This window comes from Podarcis melisellensis, assembly GCF_964234715.1.
Source record: "Podarcis melisellensis genome assembly, chromosome: 4".
NCBI lineage: Eukaryota > Metazoa > Chordata > Lepidosauria > Squamata > Lacertidae > Podarcis > Podarcis melisellensis.
The window spans coordinates 86,219,818-86,238,141 of NC_138531.1; the positions used below are offsets into that span (position 1 = coordinate 86,219,818).

General features: G+C 43.7%; 1 protein-coding gene across 3 annotated transcripts in view; it reads right to left on the reverse strand.

Annotated features, from left to right (window-relative positions):
- CNTN5 (contactin 5) overlaps positions 1-18,324 on the reverse strand; it is a 650,966-nt gene that overhangs the window by 219,800 nt on the left and 412,842 nt on the right. For 2 of the 3 annotated variants that reach the window (XM_081909601.1, XM_081909602.1), the window contains exons 4-6: positions 15,676-15,900; positions 5,877-6,000; positions 4,614-4,789 (exon numbers count right to left, since the gene is read on the reverse strand). In XM_081909601.1, the coding sequence (XP_081765727.1) occupies positions 4,614-4,789; positions 5,877-6,000; positions 15,676-15,900 (525 nt within the window). The remainder of the gene's footprint in view (positions 1-4,613; positions 4,790-5,876; positions 6,001-15,675; positions 15,901-18,324) is intronic. The other variant, XM_081909603.1, reaches the window with a different exon arrangement.

The window sequence follows — 18,324 nt, forward strand, 5'->3', positions numbered from 1 at the left end:
TGGCCCGTACGGGCAGGGGTACCTTTACCTTTACCTTTAATAAGTTCATATCCCAACATATATAAGCTGATCAAATGCTGGTGTGAAAAGGAGACTGGTGGGATGAATGCATCTTATCTCAGCCTCTTCTGTGGTCAAACTGGACACAGAGATTGACTGGCTGCAAAACACACACATGCAAAGCAGTAATACCTATCTAGGCAATGTGAAAGAGCTCTTCTTGTGCAAAAGGCATGCATGCACACAGCACAGCAGCATACGCTCACTTAAAACACCAGTGTGACGGGAGAACCAGAATTGCTGCAACCCCCCCCCCAACCAGTTACAGCAAAATGATCTGGAGTATTTTTTCCAGCTCAAAAGGGCATTGTGCACCAGTTGTGAGAAGCAGGCTTAGTCATGGGTGGGAATGGGAAGCTCTATGGGATTAATGTGGGGGGGGAGGCAGGGGGGTTAGCAAGTTAGCAGAGGTGCAATTCCTAGCAAACAAATACATACACTAAGAGATTTTTTGGGGGGAGTACTTTCACAATGGGACGTGGGTAGCGCTGTGGGTTAAACCACAGAGCCTAGGACTTGCTGATCAGAAGGTCAGCGGTTCGAATCCCCATAACGGGGTGAGCTCCTGTTGCTCGGTCGCTGCTCCTGCCAGCCTAGCAGTTTGAAAGCATGTCAAAGTGCAAGTAGATAATTAGGTACCGCTCCGGCGGGAATGTAAATGGCATTTCCATGCGCTGCCCTGGTTTGCCAGAAGCGGCTTAGTCATGCTGGCCACATGACCTGGAAGCTGTACGTTGGCTCCCTCGGCCAATAAAGCGAGATGAGTGCCGCAACCCCAGAGTCGGCCACGACTGGACCTAGTGGTCAGGGGTCCCCTGTACCTTTACCTTACTTTCACAATGCAGATTCTCCTCAGATTTTGATGCAGCTTTTTGAGAATGACGAAGGAGCCTTGAAAAGCAACAATCAAATCAGGTACAACTGCTGCTATTGTAGCAGTCTGCAAATTCTAGAAATGCCAGCTGATTCACATGAACATAGGAAAATGCCAGTGGTCCATCTAGCTTGATATTGTCCACAATACTGATATTGCAGCAACTCTCCAGGGTTTCAAAGTAGAGTCTCTCCCAGCCCTACCTGGAGAGGTCTGGGATCAAACCTGGGAACGTTTGCATGCAAAGCAGATGCTCTAGCACTGGAACTCATCCTTCCCTGAACACCAGTGCTGATCTGTAATGATGGCAAAGCAATTCTGATCCCCTAAATCCAAGGTGGGGCGTTTTTAGAAATATTGCTATTATCCAACATTCCTGTTCTGCAGACACAATAGACTTTTGCTTGTGGGACAGATTTAGAGCACCATGCCTGTCTAACTGCACTTCCCTGCAGAGTCCTGAATAAAATCATCCCAATCCTTATGCTCCTATGGAGGAGGATGGGGCAGCCTATATGAATGTGCAGATTCCAACAATGCAATCCTGCCTATGCCTATTAAGAGTTAAACGCAATGGGTTGTATGCCACATAATCAAAGATTAATGTTCTGTAAGTGCAAGAAGTTATCCTTGTGCAGTGGAAAATTCCCCTATGTACCTCCTAAATCTATTTCAAGCTTTCCTCCCAATGCTCCAAAGCAGATCTTGGGGACAGTAAAGGGCACACATAGGGTGAAGCGGAGGAGAAAATCCCACTGCAGCTGTGCTAATCCTTGCATTAGTGCAAGAGTTGGATATCGCCATTGAGTTCAAAGAAAGCTGCCTTGAACCAAGTCAGACTATTTGTCCCTCTAATTCTCCAGGGTTTTAGACAGGAGCATTTTCCAGATCTTCCTGGAGATTCCAGGTGCTGAACTTGGAACCTTTCTGCATGCAAAGCAGCTGTTCTACCCCTGAACTAAGGTTCTTTCCCAATGCAGCATGGTCTCAGGTAAAGGTGTACAGTATATAGACTTGCAGCCTTAATCATCCAAATGCGTTGGAAAGCACTATGCTCTATATTTAGGCACACTCTGTCAATTTAGTAGAGTTACTACATAGAGACTTTGAAGGTAGGAACAGCATGGGAAAACCTGGGATCCTGCTTCCCTCCCCATTCAGTTCATGTTTGATGCACAGTTGTGAGACTCTAAACTTTTGATAAATTGCTAGCAGTTTTCAAGTTCTAAACTCAGCAGGATGCAAGGGAAGCCAGAGATGTCACATTATCAATTCAAAGACCTTATCAGCAGGGCAATAAGCTCATATGGCACAGTGACAATTTTACAGAGGGGATCGCTACACATCATTACAAATTACCGTATCTTGTGAGAGTATTTGTTATTTTCGAGGACTTCAGAGCTCTGAAAAAAAAGTTCCTCCCCATGCCTTCTGTTTCAAGAGGAAGATGGCAAATGCTGGGATATATGAATTGCAACATGAATGGTCAAGAGAGGAAGAAAGCACAAGGCCATTGTCTGAGTGTCAGAATCTAGCCAGAGAATAATTCAGGGAGTGGAGACCTGAACCAAGAAATAGAAGTGGGATTCTGTAAAGGTAAAGGTAAAGGTAAAGGTACCCCTGCCCGTACGGGCCAGTCTTGACAGACTCTAGGGTTGTGCGCCCATCTCACTTAAGAGGCCGGGGGCCAGCGTTGCCTGAAGACACTTCCGGGTCACGTGGCCAGCATGACAAGCTGCATCTGGTGAGCCAGCGCAGCACACGGAAACGCCGTTTACCTTCCCGCTAGTAAGCGGTCCCTATTTATCTACTTGCACCCGGGGGTGCTTTTGAATTGCTAGGTTGGCAGGCGCTGGGACCGAGCAACGGGAGCGCACCCCGCCGCGGGGATTCGAACCACAACCTTTCGATCGGCAAGCCCTAGGCGCTGAGGCTTTAACCCACAGCGCCACCCGCGTCTGTACGGACCTCCAACACCATAACTCTGTGTCAGGGACTGGACTGAAGAGGAAGAGGAGTGGTGAGGATCACACCCCCTTCTCCTATAGCTTCCAGAGAAGAAGAAGGCAGCAGAGTTAGGAGGTGTTAGAAGGAGGAAGGGAGGCAGAGCAGCTAGCTGACATGTTACTAAGCAGCATAACCGACCCCCCTTCTCCCAAAACAAGGAGTTCGTTAAGGCTGCAAGAACCAAGGGCACAGAGACAATTGTCCATGGATGAACACCGTAGAGGCAGGTGTTGTTGCTAGAAAGGAAGGGGGAGGAGCTCAGTGAGAGCAACACCATCATTGAGGTGACTGGATTTCTTGTCTTTCACCGTGTCAGCTGAATAACGTCATAAGCAAGAACTTTCTTGTTTCCTCCCTGCTTTGTGGTGCCATCAGAGGAGGGAGACAATCAAGCAGCTGAGTTATCCAGCCCAAATAATTTTGTTTGTCCCGCCAAAGACCCCACGCCTGGACCCCTGCTTTGATTCCATGTTCCCTGCTTTCACCTACAGCCCCACAAGAGTGAAGGTGGTTTCAGGCCCAGCAAGCAGTTCAGAACCAGCAGAGGACTTCACCTCTTAACCATTGCCTCGTTGGGGAAATGGAGAAGCCACTGGAAAAGAACCAGGTGTGCATTGGGACTGAGCAGATGAACAGCAAAGAGGAGGAGCTATCTGTGAGGACTCTCCTGGGCCTTCGCTGGGATAGTAGATCCCTGCTAAGTTACCATATGGCAGCTTTGCATTGTTCCACTCCCAGGCATGGGGAACTAACAGTGGACAGTAAGACACTGGGGAACTGTGCTCATTATTTGACCACCTAAGTCCCAAAGGTGTAAATTCTAACTGAACCTGCTTGTTCCACTCAGAACCTCAAGAGGGATGATTTCCAGAATGTCTCTATGCCCTTGGTTGGTGGGGGGAGTGAAGAAAGGAAAAAGTTATACTTTCAGGCTGTGAAAATTATCTCAAGGGAGCAGCATGGAAACCATTTGTTCTTGCCAGTCTAGTTGCCTTCCAACTCATGGAGGGTGACCTTCTGAAGTGGGTGGTTTCCTTTGCTTGTGGAAGCTCCCTGGGCATTTCAGAACCCCAATATTTCAGCAGGTCTTATGTCTGATATGAACATAAGAAGCTGTGTTATACTGAGTAAGACCATTGGTCAATATAGCTCAGTATTGACTACGTTGGCTGGCAATGACTCTCCAGGATTTCAGACCATGGTCTCTACCTGGGGATACTGAAGACTGAATCTGGGACTTTCTGCCAGCAAAGCAGATGCTCTACCACTGCCATAACATTTCATTATATAGTTCTTCTTTGATACATGAAGCGTTTCTTCACCAATGGCAACAGAACTATGGAAAACCACCAAGTATAAGAAACCTGTAACAAACCACAGTACTTGTTTGGGTGGCAGTATGGGGTAGTCATTATATGAAAGCTGTTTGCAGCATCCTACATAATCCAGCTAAATTGTAAACTGGGCCCTGTCTGAGACCATGGGAAGCCAATTACATAGGAGATGCAAGATATGGCTGACGGCAGGCAGACCAGATGCTACAATCCTTCCAACACTTCCCAGTGCAAATCCTTCATTATTCAGGAAGTGGTATAATATCATTATTCGAATCTGGATGAATATGGTAAAGAGATGAATATGGTAAAGAGATGAATAGTGTATGGCTACTCACATGCAAACTGAAGTGTAGCTTCTCTGCTCAATATGCTGCCAAACATGTTGGTGGTAAAGCACTGATACTGCCCAGAATCTTTTGTTTCGCTGGGGTTATTGATGATAATGCTCCCTTCTATCACGCTGTACCGGTAATCACTTTCGGTGTCTATCTCCGTTCCATTCCGGAGCCATCTTGGGAGGAAAGCAGAGAAAGTGGTCCATTTCAAGGCAACGTAGAAGATGTAAACACAGTGTAATTGTAAGAACAACGCTTTTCAGGTGTTGCTATCTGAAAGTGTGCTAACACTCAAGGGGGGGAAATCATCATCCCCTGTTACCAATCTGGCTGCCTTCCAACTCACAGTGACCTTCTGAAGCGTGATGTACACATGGATGTTCCCTGTGCATTTTAGAACTCTAAAAATGAAATCTTTGCGTTTGTTCACCTATCTTCATGGTTCTATCCTAATTTGAAAACTAATCAATATGGACCAAAAGAGGCAGAGAATCCTAATATTCTGGTAGCTCCATTGATAGAGCATGAAGACTCTGCATCTCAGGGTCATTGGTATCGAGTCCCACGTTGGGCAAGAGGTTCCTGCTTTGCAAGGGGGTTGGACTAGATGACCCTTGGGTTACTTCCAACTCTGTGGTTCTGGTGATTCTGACTCCAGGAAGCTCCTCACGTCAGATAGTCAACCTCCATGAAATGGAAGGTGATGGAAATGGTGAAGGGGGGTGTTTGGAACCAGAGTGCTGCCCCCTCTCACCTGCTAACTTAGCATGTTATCTGAAAACCTGAAGAAGGCTATTTATTTATTATATGGATAAAAGGATTTCTGCACTGCCAATATCATAAAATATCATGGTGGCGTGCAACAATAAAGCAGAAAACACCATTAAAATCAGTATAAATCACCAGCTTTAAAAAGTATTCAAGAGGCTCCTGAAGGTCAACAGAAAGGATGTCTTCCGGATCTCTGCTGGAAGAGCGTTCCACAGCATGGGGAACAGTGACATTAAATGCCCAGTTTCTTGCTGAGGCCAGTTAGGCCTCTGGATCACATTACATACCTGTGTAATTAACATAACCTTTTTGTGAAACAATTAGACACGACGGAGAAAATTACCTGCTTTTTAATGATTATTTTTTAATAAAAAAACAGTTTGAGAGTACATAACAAGGGCACAAAGCCACATATATATTTCAGAAACACTTCTGGATCAAATAAGTAACCAACCCAGGGAGAATGAATCTGGCAAGCATTTTGTTTTTTACCTGTAGGTTGGCGCTGGGTTCCCTCGTGCTTGACAGGTGAGGGATACTTTCTTCTCATCTGAATCCATGGGGAAAATTACATTGTCAGGCTCTTGTATAAACACCGGCCCATAATCGACACTCTCTGTGAGGAGAGAAAGGACATTTTTTTCCAGAGGTCAATGAAAGCTTTGTACAGTAAGGTGTGTTTTTTTTTTGGGGGGGAGGCATACTTGAGTTATTTCAGACATGGTTCACACATTCATGTTCCTTCCTCGATTACTGGCTCAGCAAGTAGAAATGTAGAATCATAGATTTGGAAGAGACCACGAGGGTCCTCTAGTCTAACCCCCTGCAATGCAGGAATCTTTTGCCCAGTGTGGGGCTCAATTGAAAAACTTTATTGTCACTTGTACAACTTGTATACAGTGAGATTACACGAGTACCCCCCACTCAGCTCTCTTGGTCTTAATTTCTGTCATTTACTGACGCACACCCACCAAACCCGAAAGTCATTTGCCCTGTTGTTATCTTTTCATTTAGCAGCCTAACAGCTCAAGGATAGAAGCTGTTCTTTACCCTGTTGGTGCGACTAATCATGCTTCTATATCTTCTGCCTGAGGGCAGGAGATCAAGAAAGTGCCGGCCAGGGTGTGAATCATCCCTGAGAATTTTCCTCACTCTCCTGAGGCAACATTCTTCCGCAATGTCATCCAGTGGATTCACGGGACAGCCCATAATATCTTGTGCTGTATTCACCACCCTCTGTAGGCACTTCCTATCATATGATGTCAAACCAGCGTACCACACCGTGATGCAGTATAAAAGGACACTTTCTATTGAAGGAGATCATCGAATGTTGATTGACATTGTTCTTTGCCACATGCTGACATTAGGCCTGTATTTCCTTGCTGAACCTCCATGTGGGGAAATGCCTCACCATTTGAATTTCTACCTTGTCACACAGCTACTCAGACTCATGAGGAGGATGGAAATGGCAACATTAATTATCCAGGAACAAGGTAACGCTTTTTTACAGCACTTTGCATAATCACTGCTCTATAACCATCAAATAATTTGCTTCGTAACTTTTGGTGTCTAATTCCCGTGACATGGATGCTCTTAAACAAGCCAACGATTTTCATCTGCTAATTTGGAAGATTTTCACTTATGCACCAAAATACCCTTATGCATAAGTGTTTGCATGATTGGGCTCTTCTGCTTCTCAGCAGACATAATGATTCAGATCAATCCTTGTCAATTTGGGACCGCATAGGAGCATGAAGGGGGTAGCTAGGAAATTACAGATATGAATATCAGCAATCTATCTACAGGAGACTCATAGGAAGACATCTGCAGATATTTATTTTCCATTACTTTTCTTCTCCACCGATCTTCAAACGAGCAACGTGGCTTACAACATCTGAAAACAGCACCACAGACAAAATAGGTAACAAACCTGAAAATCCATTCATGTGAAAGATACAGCTTGCTATTTTTAAAAGGTGGAGGTTCTAGTTATGAGCCTCCTCAGGAACAAATCCCATCAAATTCAGTACTGCTTTCTCTCAGTTAAGCATGAATAAGACATTAGCCTGAAGTTTATGTCCAGAACCATGCACCTTATTACTGACTGTCTAGAATCAAGCTTACTGTATTCTACAATTATTTTAATTGAAACTTAAAGTAAAAACAAAAAATAGCAACACACGCAAGCTTGAAAGCATTAGGAACATACAGGCTTTTGCCATTGCAAATGCATTTGTCTTTAAGGTGTCATGAGATTCACTGGTTTTCTTACTGCTACAGGTTAAAGACAAACCTGTCACATAGTTTGGCCACATTCCCACCATACCTTTAAATTGCTATGGTACCACTTTAAAACATCATGGGTTTCTCTCAAAGAACCCTGGGAACTGTAGTTTGTTAAGGGTGGTGAGAGTTGTTAAGAGAGAACCCTATCATGTAGCTACCAGTGGCGTAGCGTGAGGAGTGCAGGGGGGGCCGGCCGCACCAGGCAGAACATCTGGGGGTTAGGGTTAGGGGGCGCAAATCCACTGGTTAGGGGGCGCAAATTACTTGCCTTGCCCTGGGTGCTGACAACCCACGCTACGCCACTGGTAGCTACAATTCCCAGAGTTCTCCATGGATAGAGATTGATTGTTAAAACATTTTGCTCTTGACAGTGGAAATGCTACTACTACTACTACTACTACTACTAAACATATCTGTTGGAGAGAGCACACACACACATTGTTGTTGTTAGCCTCCATCTTTCTCAACGGACAATGGAGTGATGTCAAACAACTGCATTAGCAGCACTAAACTGACCTCCCCAAGACATAAACCCGGGCAGTGTGTATGGAGGTCCTGGGCTGCCCAGATGACAAAACCCTGCTCTCAGCCATCCTTATCTGGTCCAAAGCAGAGCAATAAGTTTGGCACCAGCTTGGCTGCAGGTGTTGCCCTGCATACAAAGCACCATCCAGCCGTCCTATGGACTCAACTCAGGATGAGTGATGTCATCAACATGTCAAATTAATGTACATGGAATTATTCCACCTCCAACTCATAAAGTCATGATGTACTCTGGGGAGAGTCCCCTTGCCCCAAAATTCTTCCTCTTGTTTTATAATGTAAAGCAAGGTCCTTTCGAATTTCTGTGCTAATTTTGTTCCATGGTTCCGCCATCTGCATTCCTCAGACCGACTAAGGTGCTGAAAGCTTGCTCATTCTTTGAAGTGGAACACTCTAATCCCTTCCTCTTGATTAAGTGATGGTTGATTGCTGAAATTTACTTTAATGTGTTTTTCTTCTTTTTAAAAAACGGGAATGTAATTTAAGAACAATACTTTTTTCTCTGAGCAATCAGTTTGCTCGGGAGTCTCTAAGTTGGAAAAGCCAGTCATGGTCTCAGGAAAGACGCATGTTAATGTGACTTTTAAAGCATGACTCTGGCAGTTTTAGTAGTAGTAGTAACTATAATTATAATTCCTTTTGAACAAGGGACTATTTCTCACCCCATGCTACAATTCTAAATTGGTAGTGTGGGAATGTGCATGGGTCCTAAAAGGAAGCAAATCACTATAAAAAATTATGAGTTCCTATTGAAAATAGTTTCACCTCCCCCTCCCTAAAGTGATTTTCTACAGTGCTCATAGTTGCTGACTCAATTCTGAGTTTAGTTGAGGGGGATTCATTTATCACTGGTGCAGATCATCCTCAGTAAAAGTGTTTTAACACTGATTCTGAGAGATTTCTTTATTACTTTTTACGGCTGAGTCAAAATAGCTGCTCCACAATATTTATGGGTGGCAAAACTAGAGGGGTACTCAGTATTCTTGAGGCAGGGAGAGTGGTAGAGTTCTCCCACAGTTTTTAATTCAGAAAATTCTCTTTTCCAAATTTTCAGCTCAATGTTCAGTGACTGAAATGGGAAGCGTAGGCGTGAAGCCATTTCCTTCCTTCAACAATAGTCAAATAATGTTGAAAGATATTAAAACTGGATCAACATTTGTGCCCAAAAATTCACAGAAGGGAAATTTGGGAGGCCATTTTGCTGAATATTTCCCAGGAGATGATGGGCATTCTTTTACAGTTCAGGAGGAGACTGAAAATGATAATATTTTTTTTTAAGGGCAGAAAGTACTCTTCTGATAAAAGGGGAGGCTGATGGGCAACATTGTGCCTATAGGTCACATTTAGGACTCCAGATTAATACCCTCAAGCATTGAGAGGCTTGATGATACTATTCCTGAAACACTGACTCACTGACTGATGGTGACTGGTTGGAAATTATCCAAGAGGTTTTTTAAGCAGAGGAATCAGCTGCCACCTTTTGGCCCCAATGCCGTCCTATGTTAAGAATATAAGAATGTAGGAACAGCCTGATGAATCAGACCAATAGCCCATCCTGTTTTCACAGTAGCCTGTGGGAAACTAGAATTTATTTTTAAAAAAGGCAAAACCAGAATTACAACTCATTAAATAAGTAGATGCCAGGGCAGAGGAATTAAATCTCTACCCCCGCTACAAAATTCTACAAGCTGCCTGCTTATCGACTTTTATTCTCTGCCTTTCATGCCAATATGTGAGCAAGAATGTAAAATGGGAAGGGATATTAATAGGTTATAAAGAGTCATGGCAAGGATGTTGATACATAATAAATCAAAGACATCCCTTAACAAAGACAGATCTGTTGAGAAATAGATATAGACAGGCATATGCCATCACTTACGACTGTAATTTCCCAAGGGCAGAAACCCCCCCTCCTGTTCTTCATCAGGACTTTTAGAAACACCTGTCAGTATTTTTTTAAATAATAATAATAATAAAAACTAATTTCTGAAACTCGGCAACGTCAGTACTTGCTATTGTCACAACGGTGTGTCTACCGGGACTCTGTCGATTTTAAATATACCTCTGTGCTTATTAGTTTTCCTTTTTGCAGAGGGTACTTGTGGAAAGTACCCACAAAAGCTTCCTTCACACACACACCCTGCCTTGTGGAAACTGCTGACGTTCTGAATGAATTGAAAACCTCATATTTACCATACTTTTCCATGTATTAGACAAGGGTTTTTTTTACTCCAAAGTAAAAAATGGGGAGGGGGATTGTCTTATACATGAGTAGTGCAGAGAGGGGATGGGCGATTGGTTGCATCCGCAAGCAGGATCTAGCGATTGGGTAGGTGAATGGTGTCTGCTGCAAGGGCTGCTTTGGATTGGCTGCTGCTTTGTCAAATGGGCAGGTTATTAGCTGATGCGGCAAGGGCTGCTTTGGATTGGCTTCCGCTTCCGCAATTTGCCTTGTGTCGCTTGCCAGCTGGGTGAGTGATATTTGGTTCAGCATTCCCACCCCCACCCCCCCAAAAAAATTGCTCAACAACTGTGGGCATTACCCCTCAAAAAACCCCAACAACTCTGGTCAATTCTCCCCCAAAAAAGCTCAATACATGGGGGCGTCTTATAGACCAGGCATTGGCAAACTTGGCCCTCCAGATGTTTTGAGACTACAATTCCCATCAACCATGACCACTGGCCCTGTTAGCTAGGGATGATGGGAGTTGTAGTCCCAAAACAGCTGGAGGGCCAGGTTTGCCTATGTTTGACATCCAATGAAGCCGCATGTCAGATGATTCCGGAAAGAACCATTTCACACAGCACATACCATAGCTGAAGTATAGAACTTGCTCCCATAGGAGGCAACAATGGGCATCAGATTGGATGGTCTTAAAAAAAGGATTTGATAAACTCATTGGAAAGGCTGTCAATGGCCACTAGGCCTGATGACTGTGCATTGTCTTCACAATCTGAGACAGTAGTGCTTCTAATAATAGTTGTTAGAAGCCCCGGGAATATGCTCTTGTGCTCAGGTTCTCCTTGCAAATTTCTCACAGGCATCTAGTTGGCCACTGCGAGAACAGGATCCTGGAATGGATGGGCTACTGGCCTCATCTCACAAGGCTTTTTTTATTGTTCACGCTGGCTGGGGCTGATGGGAGTTGGAGTCTCATCAGGAGTGTCCTACAGCATTTCTCAGAATAATTCTGATATGGACAAAAGCAAGGTTCATTCATTAGAAAGAAGCACATGCTCTTTTCATGTAGTAAAAAAGAAAGAAAGAAAAGATAAGTGCTAAGACGGCTCAGAGAAATCAGGTGCTCTCTGTTGTTTGACACATCATTTTCACTTTGGTACTCATTCTTTGGATATTTGCCTTCAATTTACTGTTGCTCTGTCTATACGTCAGGTGATTCCTCCTCAGGGTCTTTCAATTAACCTTCATTACTGGGGAAAGAGACAGTCTGATCTCTTAATCAGCTCTGAAATTCTCAGCGTAATGTGTACAGAAAGCAACTTTTAAAAATATAAAAAATATTGCCGTGTTTTTGAAGACACATGGGTGGCTGCTATAGATCTCCAAGCCAGACTGAAGACTCTGGGTGATGCTTTCCTACAGCAGATTACCAAACATTCAAAGGGAGAGAGAGATCGTTGTCCTGGGAGACAACCACTGAGATATACAAACATAATAAATAGTAATGAATAATAATAACTACCCTGATATTTGTTGGAACTCAAACTCTGCCAAGAATGAACTATAGGAATATGGAGTACAGATGTACCTCGGGTTAAGTACTTAATTCGTTCCGGAGGTCCGTTCTTAACCTGAAATTGTTCTTAACCTGAAGCACCACTTTAGCTGATGGGGCCGTGCTACTGGAGCACAATTTCTGTTCTCATCCTGAGGCAAAGTTCTTAACCCGAGGTACTATTTCTGGGTTAGCAGAGTCTGTAACCTGAAGCGTCTGTAACCTGAAGCGTACCGAGGTACCACTGTATAGGATATATGGAAAGAGGCCTACTGGGCAGTCCACCACTGTCTACCTTATTCCCACCAGCAGATCCTGCAACCACTATTCCTGCCCACAGCGTATTCCTTGTAAGGATGCTATGTTGTCATTCCATGGGCATTTTTGGACTCATCTCTAAGAGGAAGGTCTCTAAAACTCATTTTGTTCATGAACCTAGAGATATTTAACTGCTGCGATTGTCTTTTATGGTATATTTACTCTGAGAGCTTTGTGATATTTGTTGTTATATTACCTGGTGTTTGTATTTAATCTGCCACCTGTTTTTATAGTGGTTTCCCCCCCTTTTTTGTTGTATGAATGTTGCTAGTCAATTTGAACATTGGTTGGTTTTTTTTTTAGGAAAGCAGGATGTGAAAATTGTAAACAAACAGACAAAATTCTCCAGCTGCTTCAAATTGAAGAGCCTGATGTACTCGTTTTGACTAGTCTGGGTTACAGATGTACATAATGCCATGGCTCTCCTCATTTAAGTGGTACAGATGTTTCTGTTGTAAGCAGACATGTCCCCCCCCATAGCTTTATGGCAGTAACAAGAAACCTGTGGTTCATTAGCTAAGGCTAGGGCTGATGAAAGGGACGCGGGTGGCGCTGTGGGTTAAACCACAGAGCCTAGGTCTTGCCTATCAGAAGGTTGGCGGCTTGAATACCCGCAACGGGGTGAGCTCCCATTGCTCGGTCCCCGCTCCTGCCAACCTAGCAGTTCAAAAGCGCGTCAAAGTGCAAGTAGATAAATAGGTACTGCTCCGGCGGGAAGGTAAACGGTGTTTCCGTGCGCTGCTCTGGTTCACCATGCTGGCCACATGACCAGGAAGCTGTACGCAGGCTCCCTTGGCCAATAAAGCGAGATGAGCGCTGCAACCCCAGAGTTGGCCACAACTGGACCTAAGGGTCAGGGGTCCCTTTACCTTTACCTAGGGCTGATGAAAGTTGGAGTTAGCAACATCTGAAGGGCCACAGTTTCCCTATCAGTCTGATAAGGTTATGTGGGAACGTGTTTGCATAAAACAACAACAGTTAAACCACTTAATAGAGTATCACTGAAGGCCACAGCTGCCTAGTTGGGGATATTAACTGCCTAGTTCCTAATGCTCAAATGTATAAAAATCAAACTTACTTTTATTCCACCCACAACACAAAAAACTCTGTAGAGAGGACACTTGAATTGACAATGCATAAATAAATGTATTGCTTGTTTTACCGTGTGGTGCATATAAGAATGTTCCACTGGACAAGTTTCTTTGTTTATATGTTCTTGTATTTATACAGGGCAGGGGAAATTAGTTTGGAAAAAAATCTAACTTCATTTACCTGAAATGTCCTTCTACAGCTCAAAATATAAAATGAGATTCTGCACATTACTGATTTCAGATTGAGCAGAGAGGTGTTCATCCACAAATACCTATGACCTGTGAGGTAGCCTGACCACCTGTAATACCTTTGTAGATGACTAATCAAAGCTATTTTTTCTCCAGGTTCTCAAGCAAACAAGAGTATGCTGTAGTTTATTAGCTTGCTGTCATACTGGTGACTTGTTTACATAATGCTTCATTTTTTAAAAAAAAAATCTAAGCAGGTTACCAAAAATAATATAAAATGTTTCCAAATTAGTCCTGATGAAATCAACTGACATCAAAAGCAAGTGGACATAATATCAAATCTAGACAAAATCACTAGTCTAAAAACAAATATACATGATAAAATTGCATGTCTGGGTAGACTTGCTTAAACAAAAATGGTTTTACAGGCCATCAAAACCAAATGAGCTTTGGGGAACAATCCTTTGGCAAGATCTGCTGTCATTGGCACCTTAGTAAGCAATGGATCACCTGCTCAGCTGGCTGATTCCCCAGCTGGCTTTAAGTCCCCAACCCCAGCTCAGCCCAAGATGTGCTGGCTCTAAAACAAAACCAAAGTAAGTTCCCAACAAAAGGGGTATTTTGGGGCCATGACAGGGGCAGGACCAGAGAGGGAACAGGTTGGATCCTAAGCCCATTCAGCTCAGTCATGTGATCTGGCAACCAGGACTAGAACAGTATATTAAAGGCTTGTTTCCTTTCTACCAGGCATAGGCAGAGAAGTACCAGCAGCCCCACTGCTGAACAGGGTTTGGATCTGGTGCAACTTTATACTAGTTTAACTTGTAGCAGCTTGCTTTACACCAGCTTCCAGGGCATGAAATTGTTGTCTCACAGTAAGTTCTTGACCACAGTAACCTTGTGGGAGAGGAGAAGAAATTGTTTGCACAGTATCTATAGTACCAATCTTATTTGCTAAGGCAAATTGCTTCTATTTTTGTCCCGGCCATTGTCCGTGGACTGACCACTTCATTGCCAACCACAGGCATTGAAGTGCATTTTAAAATAATGCATGAATGAATTTTAAATGTTCACACAAATGAAATAATAAAAATAGAGGCTGCAAAATATTTTTTTAAATCACATTCATATTCACTGTGCTGGACTCAAACAGAACGCAGTTCTTTCTGATTTTCCCTTGCTTGGATTTTAATTTGACCTTATCTATTCTACTTTTTCTTCATAGCATATGGATGCTTTGAGGACTATTGATATAAATAATGTGATGATATGATTAAGCTGCATCCCTAAAGAAAGCAAGAGAGAGAGAAGTCACCCTAAATAATATGTATTGGATGATATTTATCATCTTAAGGATTTTTACACTGGTAAAAAATATGAAGGTGCTCATTATAGAAGACTTCTATAAAACATGTTTGATTGATGATAAAATTAGTTTGATAAATAGAAGCTCATAGTTGCAAACTACTGAACTAGTGTTCTGGAGTCAGTCTGAAAAATATCGGTGCAAAGGAGAAATATAATAGTTTCCTAACCCGTTCTGTATTGACTTTCAAAGATATTGACATAAGCAATATAGAGCAGGTTAGGTTGTAATGCAATTTCATTTCATGTTGGGTTTTCCACAGTTACCCTGCTTTGACTTCAGTAAGAAAAGAACCTTAGGAAATATGTTGAAAGTGCCTGTTTTAAGAGTACAGAAAAAGCTTTTATTTTATCTATTTTTTTTGGCTGCCTGTTGTTTATTTAAATCTAGTGGCAGATTCAGAAACAATCCCAATAAAATAAACAACACACCCAAAACAGAACCCTAGAGCTATGATTTCTCTCTTGGGTTGTGGGTGGTTTGGTGGGGGCAGTGGGGCTCACCTGACCTCCCAACAGCTGAGTCATTGCTGGTTACCAGGAAGAACAGAGGAGGCGCACAAGGGAAATTGGCCAGAATTGGCAGAGGCAATCTGGAGTTCATACCAGCGTGTTTGCACCACGCCTACCTTCTCATCCCTTCACCTCTCCTTCCAGGTTAACAGCAGGAACTTGGTTGCTGGGACATCAGGTGAGCACAATTGCACAATCCCACAGTTAAATAATGCTCTGAAAGACCCACAAGGGGGTGGGAGATCATACCATCATGCTTGAAGGCCTCTGCAAAGTGATAGAGGTTTGTCGGCGAGTGATAATGTTGTGGTGCCCCTTGCCAGCTTGGCGAAGAGATGCTTCCCAAAGCAGGGCTGCTTGATCGTTGCCTGCTCTTCGAGTTAAGGGCCGATGAGGAGTATGACGAGCTGGCAGACTTGAGCCTTAAGACAGCAGCATATGAAGTAGGGATTCCTGGAACAGCTTTGGAGTATCCTAATAGGTGAAACAAAAGAGAGGGAGGGGGTGACTCTGAGTTGTGGGTGAGGTATATTTTAGAATGCACAGTTTTTGTACAAAGCAAATGTGACTTCTAATCTGGTCGTGCACAGTCTGTGACGTCCAGTACTTCTTTGCATCCCCATTTGTATTAGATCTGGCTACAGTTATGCAGGTAACTGAGGGACGCGGGTGGCACTGTGGGTTAAACCACAGAACCTAGGACATGCCAATCAGAAGGTTGGCGGTTCAAAGCCCCGCGACGGAGTGAGCTCCCGTTACTCAGTCCCTGCTCCTTCCCACCTAGCAGTTTGAAAGCACATCAAAGTGCAAGTAGATAAATAGATACTGCTCCAGCGGGAAGGTAAACGGCGTTTCCGTGTGCTGCTCTGGTTTCTCCAGAAGCGGCTTAGTCATGCTGGCCACATGACCCGAAAGCTTTACGCCGGCTCCCTCGGCCAATAAAGCGAGATGAGTGCTGCAACCCCAGAGTCGGCCATGATTGGACCTAATGGTCAGGAGTCCCTTTACCTTTACAGTTACGCAGGCATTCATTAAATAATAATAATATTTTTTCTTATTTATACATCTCATTTGGACCATTTAAGGTTCAAGAGCTGTTCCTGAAAACCCTGCAGCTGCTTTATTGTACTGCATTGACTGATGACCATTTTTTTAAAAAAAAATCTTTTAAAAATAACTAAATAAATATAGTTTCATTGACTTCCAATAAATGATCCATTGCAAAGTGGAAGTCAGGGTTTGTTCATTATTACCTTTAAAGTCCTAGGGCACGGGTGTCAAACACAAGGCCTGCGGGCCAAATCCGGCCCACCAGACCTCGTCATGTGTAGCCACCGCTGGCCGCCAGCATTCACCTTTTATTTTCGCTTTTTTTTTTTTTTGACACAAGAAAGCCGCCTCTTCAGTGCATGCGCGGCAGCCTACAAGCCAGAGAACGTCTGCCCTCTAGCGGCGCCGGCCGTTCTACACAGGAAAACTTCACTTTACATGCATTCAGGAAACCTCCACTTGTTTTTATATTGAGCGGACACATAGCCCTACAGATACAACCGGCCCTTTGAGGGTGACCAAACTGCTGATGCGGCCCCCGATGAATTTGAGTTTGACACCCCTCTCCTAGGGTTTAAGGTCAGTGCGAGAGAGGAGGAGTGGTTTGAGAGGATAATGAATTATTTGGGTAAGTTTGAACAATTTGGGGCAATTAAAATGTTAAAAGTTAAATAAACCTTGTGGAGGGAGGAGTGTTAATGTATATAGAATTGTACATATGGTTGATTTGAATATGTTATTATTGATTATGTATACTCAATGTATCAGCCGCCTGGGGGGGGGGGTTCACTATGTGGGTTTTGGTTGTTGGTAAAAAATAAAGATTTTTTTTAATTTTTTTTTTTTAAGTCCTGAAGTCCAACCTGCTTGAGGGACTATTTCCTTCATTGTGAATCTGTTTATTCTTAAAACTGATCTGATGTACTGGGCACGCCACCGTCTTCTGGCTTACAGATGGTGGCAACATGCAAGAAGGCTTTTTCATCTGTGGAATGCACTGGCCAAAGAATTCTCTTAAAAGTTTGAGGACTTAAAAGTATGGAAAGACTTCAATTCTGCTGCTGTTTCATCCCAGCCCAGGCAAGGCAGTGGTGGGGCATGATAGAGCAGCAAACCCAGTGCCACAACTTCTGCCCCCTTGCTCATTCTGGCTGTAGTGGAAGAGAGGGAGACAGCTCTATGCTATGCCAGCGATGGCAATGGGGCCCTCCCCTACCTGGAATGCTCCATTTGGGAGCTTTTGGGGGGCTACCGTAAGGCCAGTGGCAATACTTCTGCTTACTCACTTTAAGGGGATGAAATGGTGAGCTCTGTCCCGATGGGGTGACACTAGCATCACTCTGTGGGTGGAAGAGTTTGGATGAAGAAGAGTTTGGATTTGATATCCCGCTTTATCACTACCCAAAGGAGTCTCAAAGCGGCTTTCCCTTCCTCCTCCACAACAAACACTCTGTGAGGTGAGTGGGGCTGAGAGGCTTCAAAGAAGTGTGACTGGCCCAAGGTCACCCAGCAGCTGCATGTGGAGGAGTAGAGAGCGAACCCGGTTCACCAGATTACGAATCTACCACTCTTAACCACTACACCACATTGGCAGTGCTGCTCTGCAGTAGGTGGAGGGTGACATCTGCCACCTCCAGTCCCCACAAACATGACACAGGAAAGGTTTGTATTGTGCCCTAAGTTATTACCTGTTAGGTTGGCTCTGAGTTGTGTTGTTTTCAGTTGGGTGACTTGTTATTTATTTGATTATTTTATATGGCTTTTGATATTGTTCGATGCTCATTTTTAGCTGTTGTATACATAAGATGCCAACACAGAGCATTTCTGGTGGAGGGGAAAATTGGGATC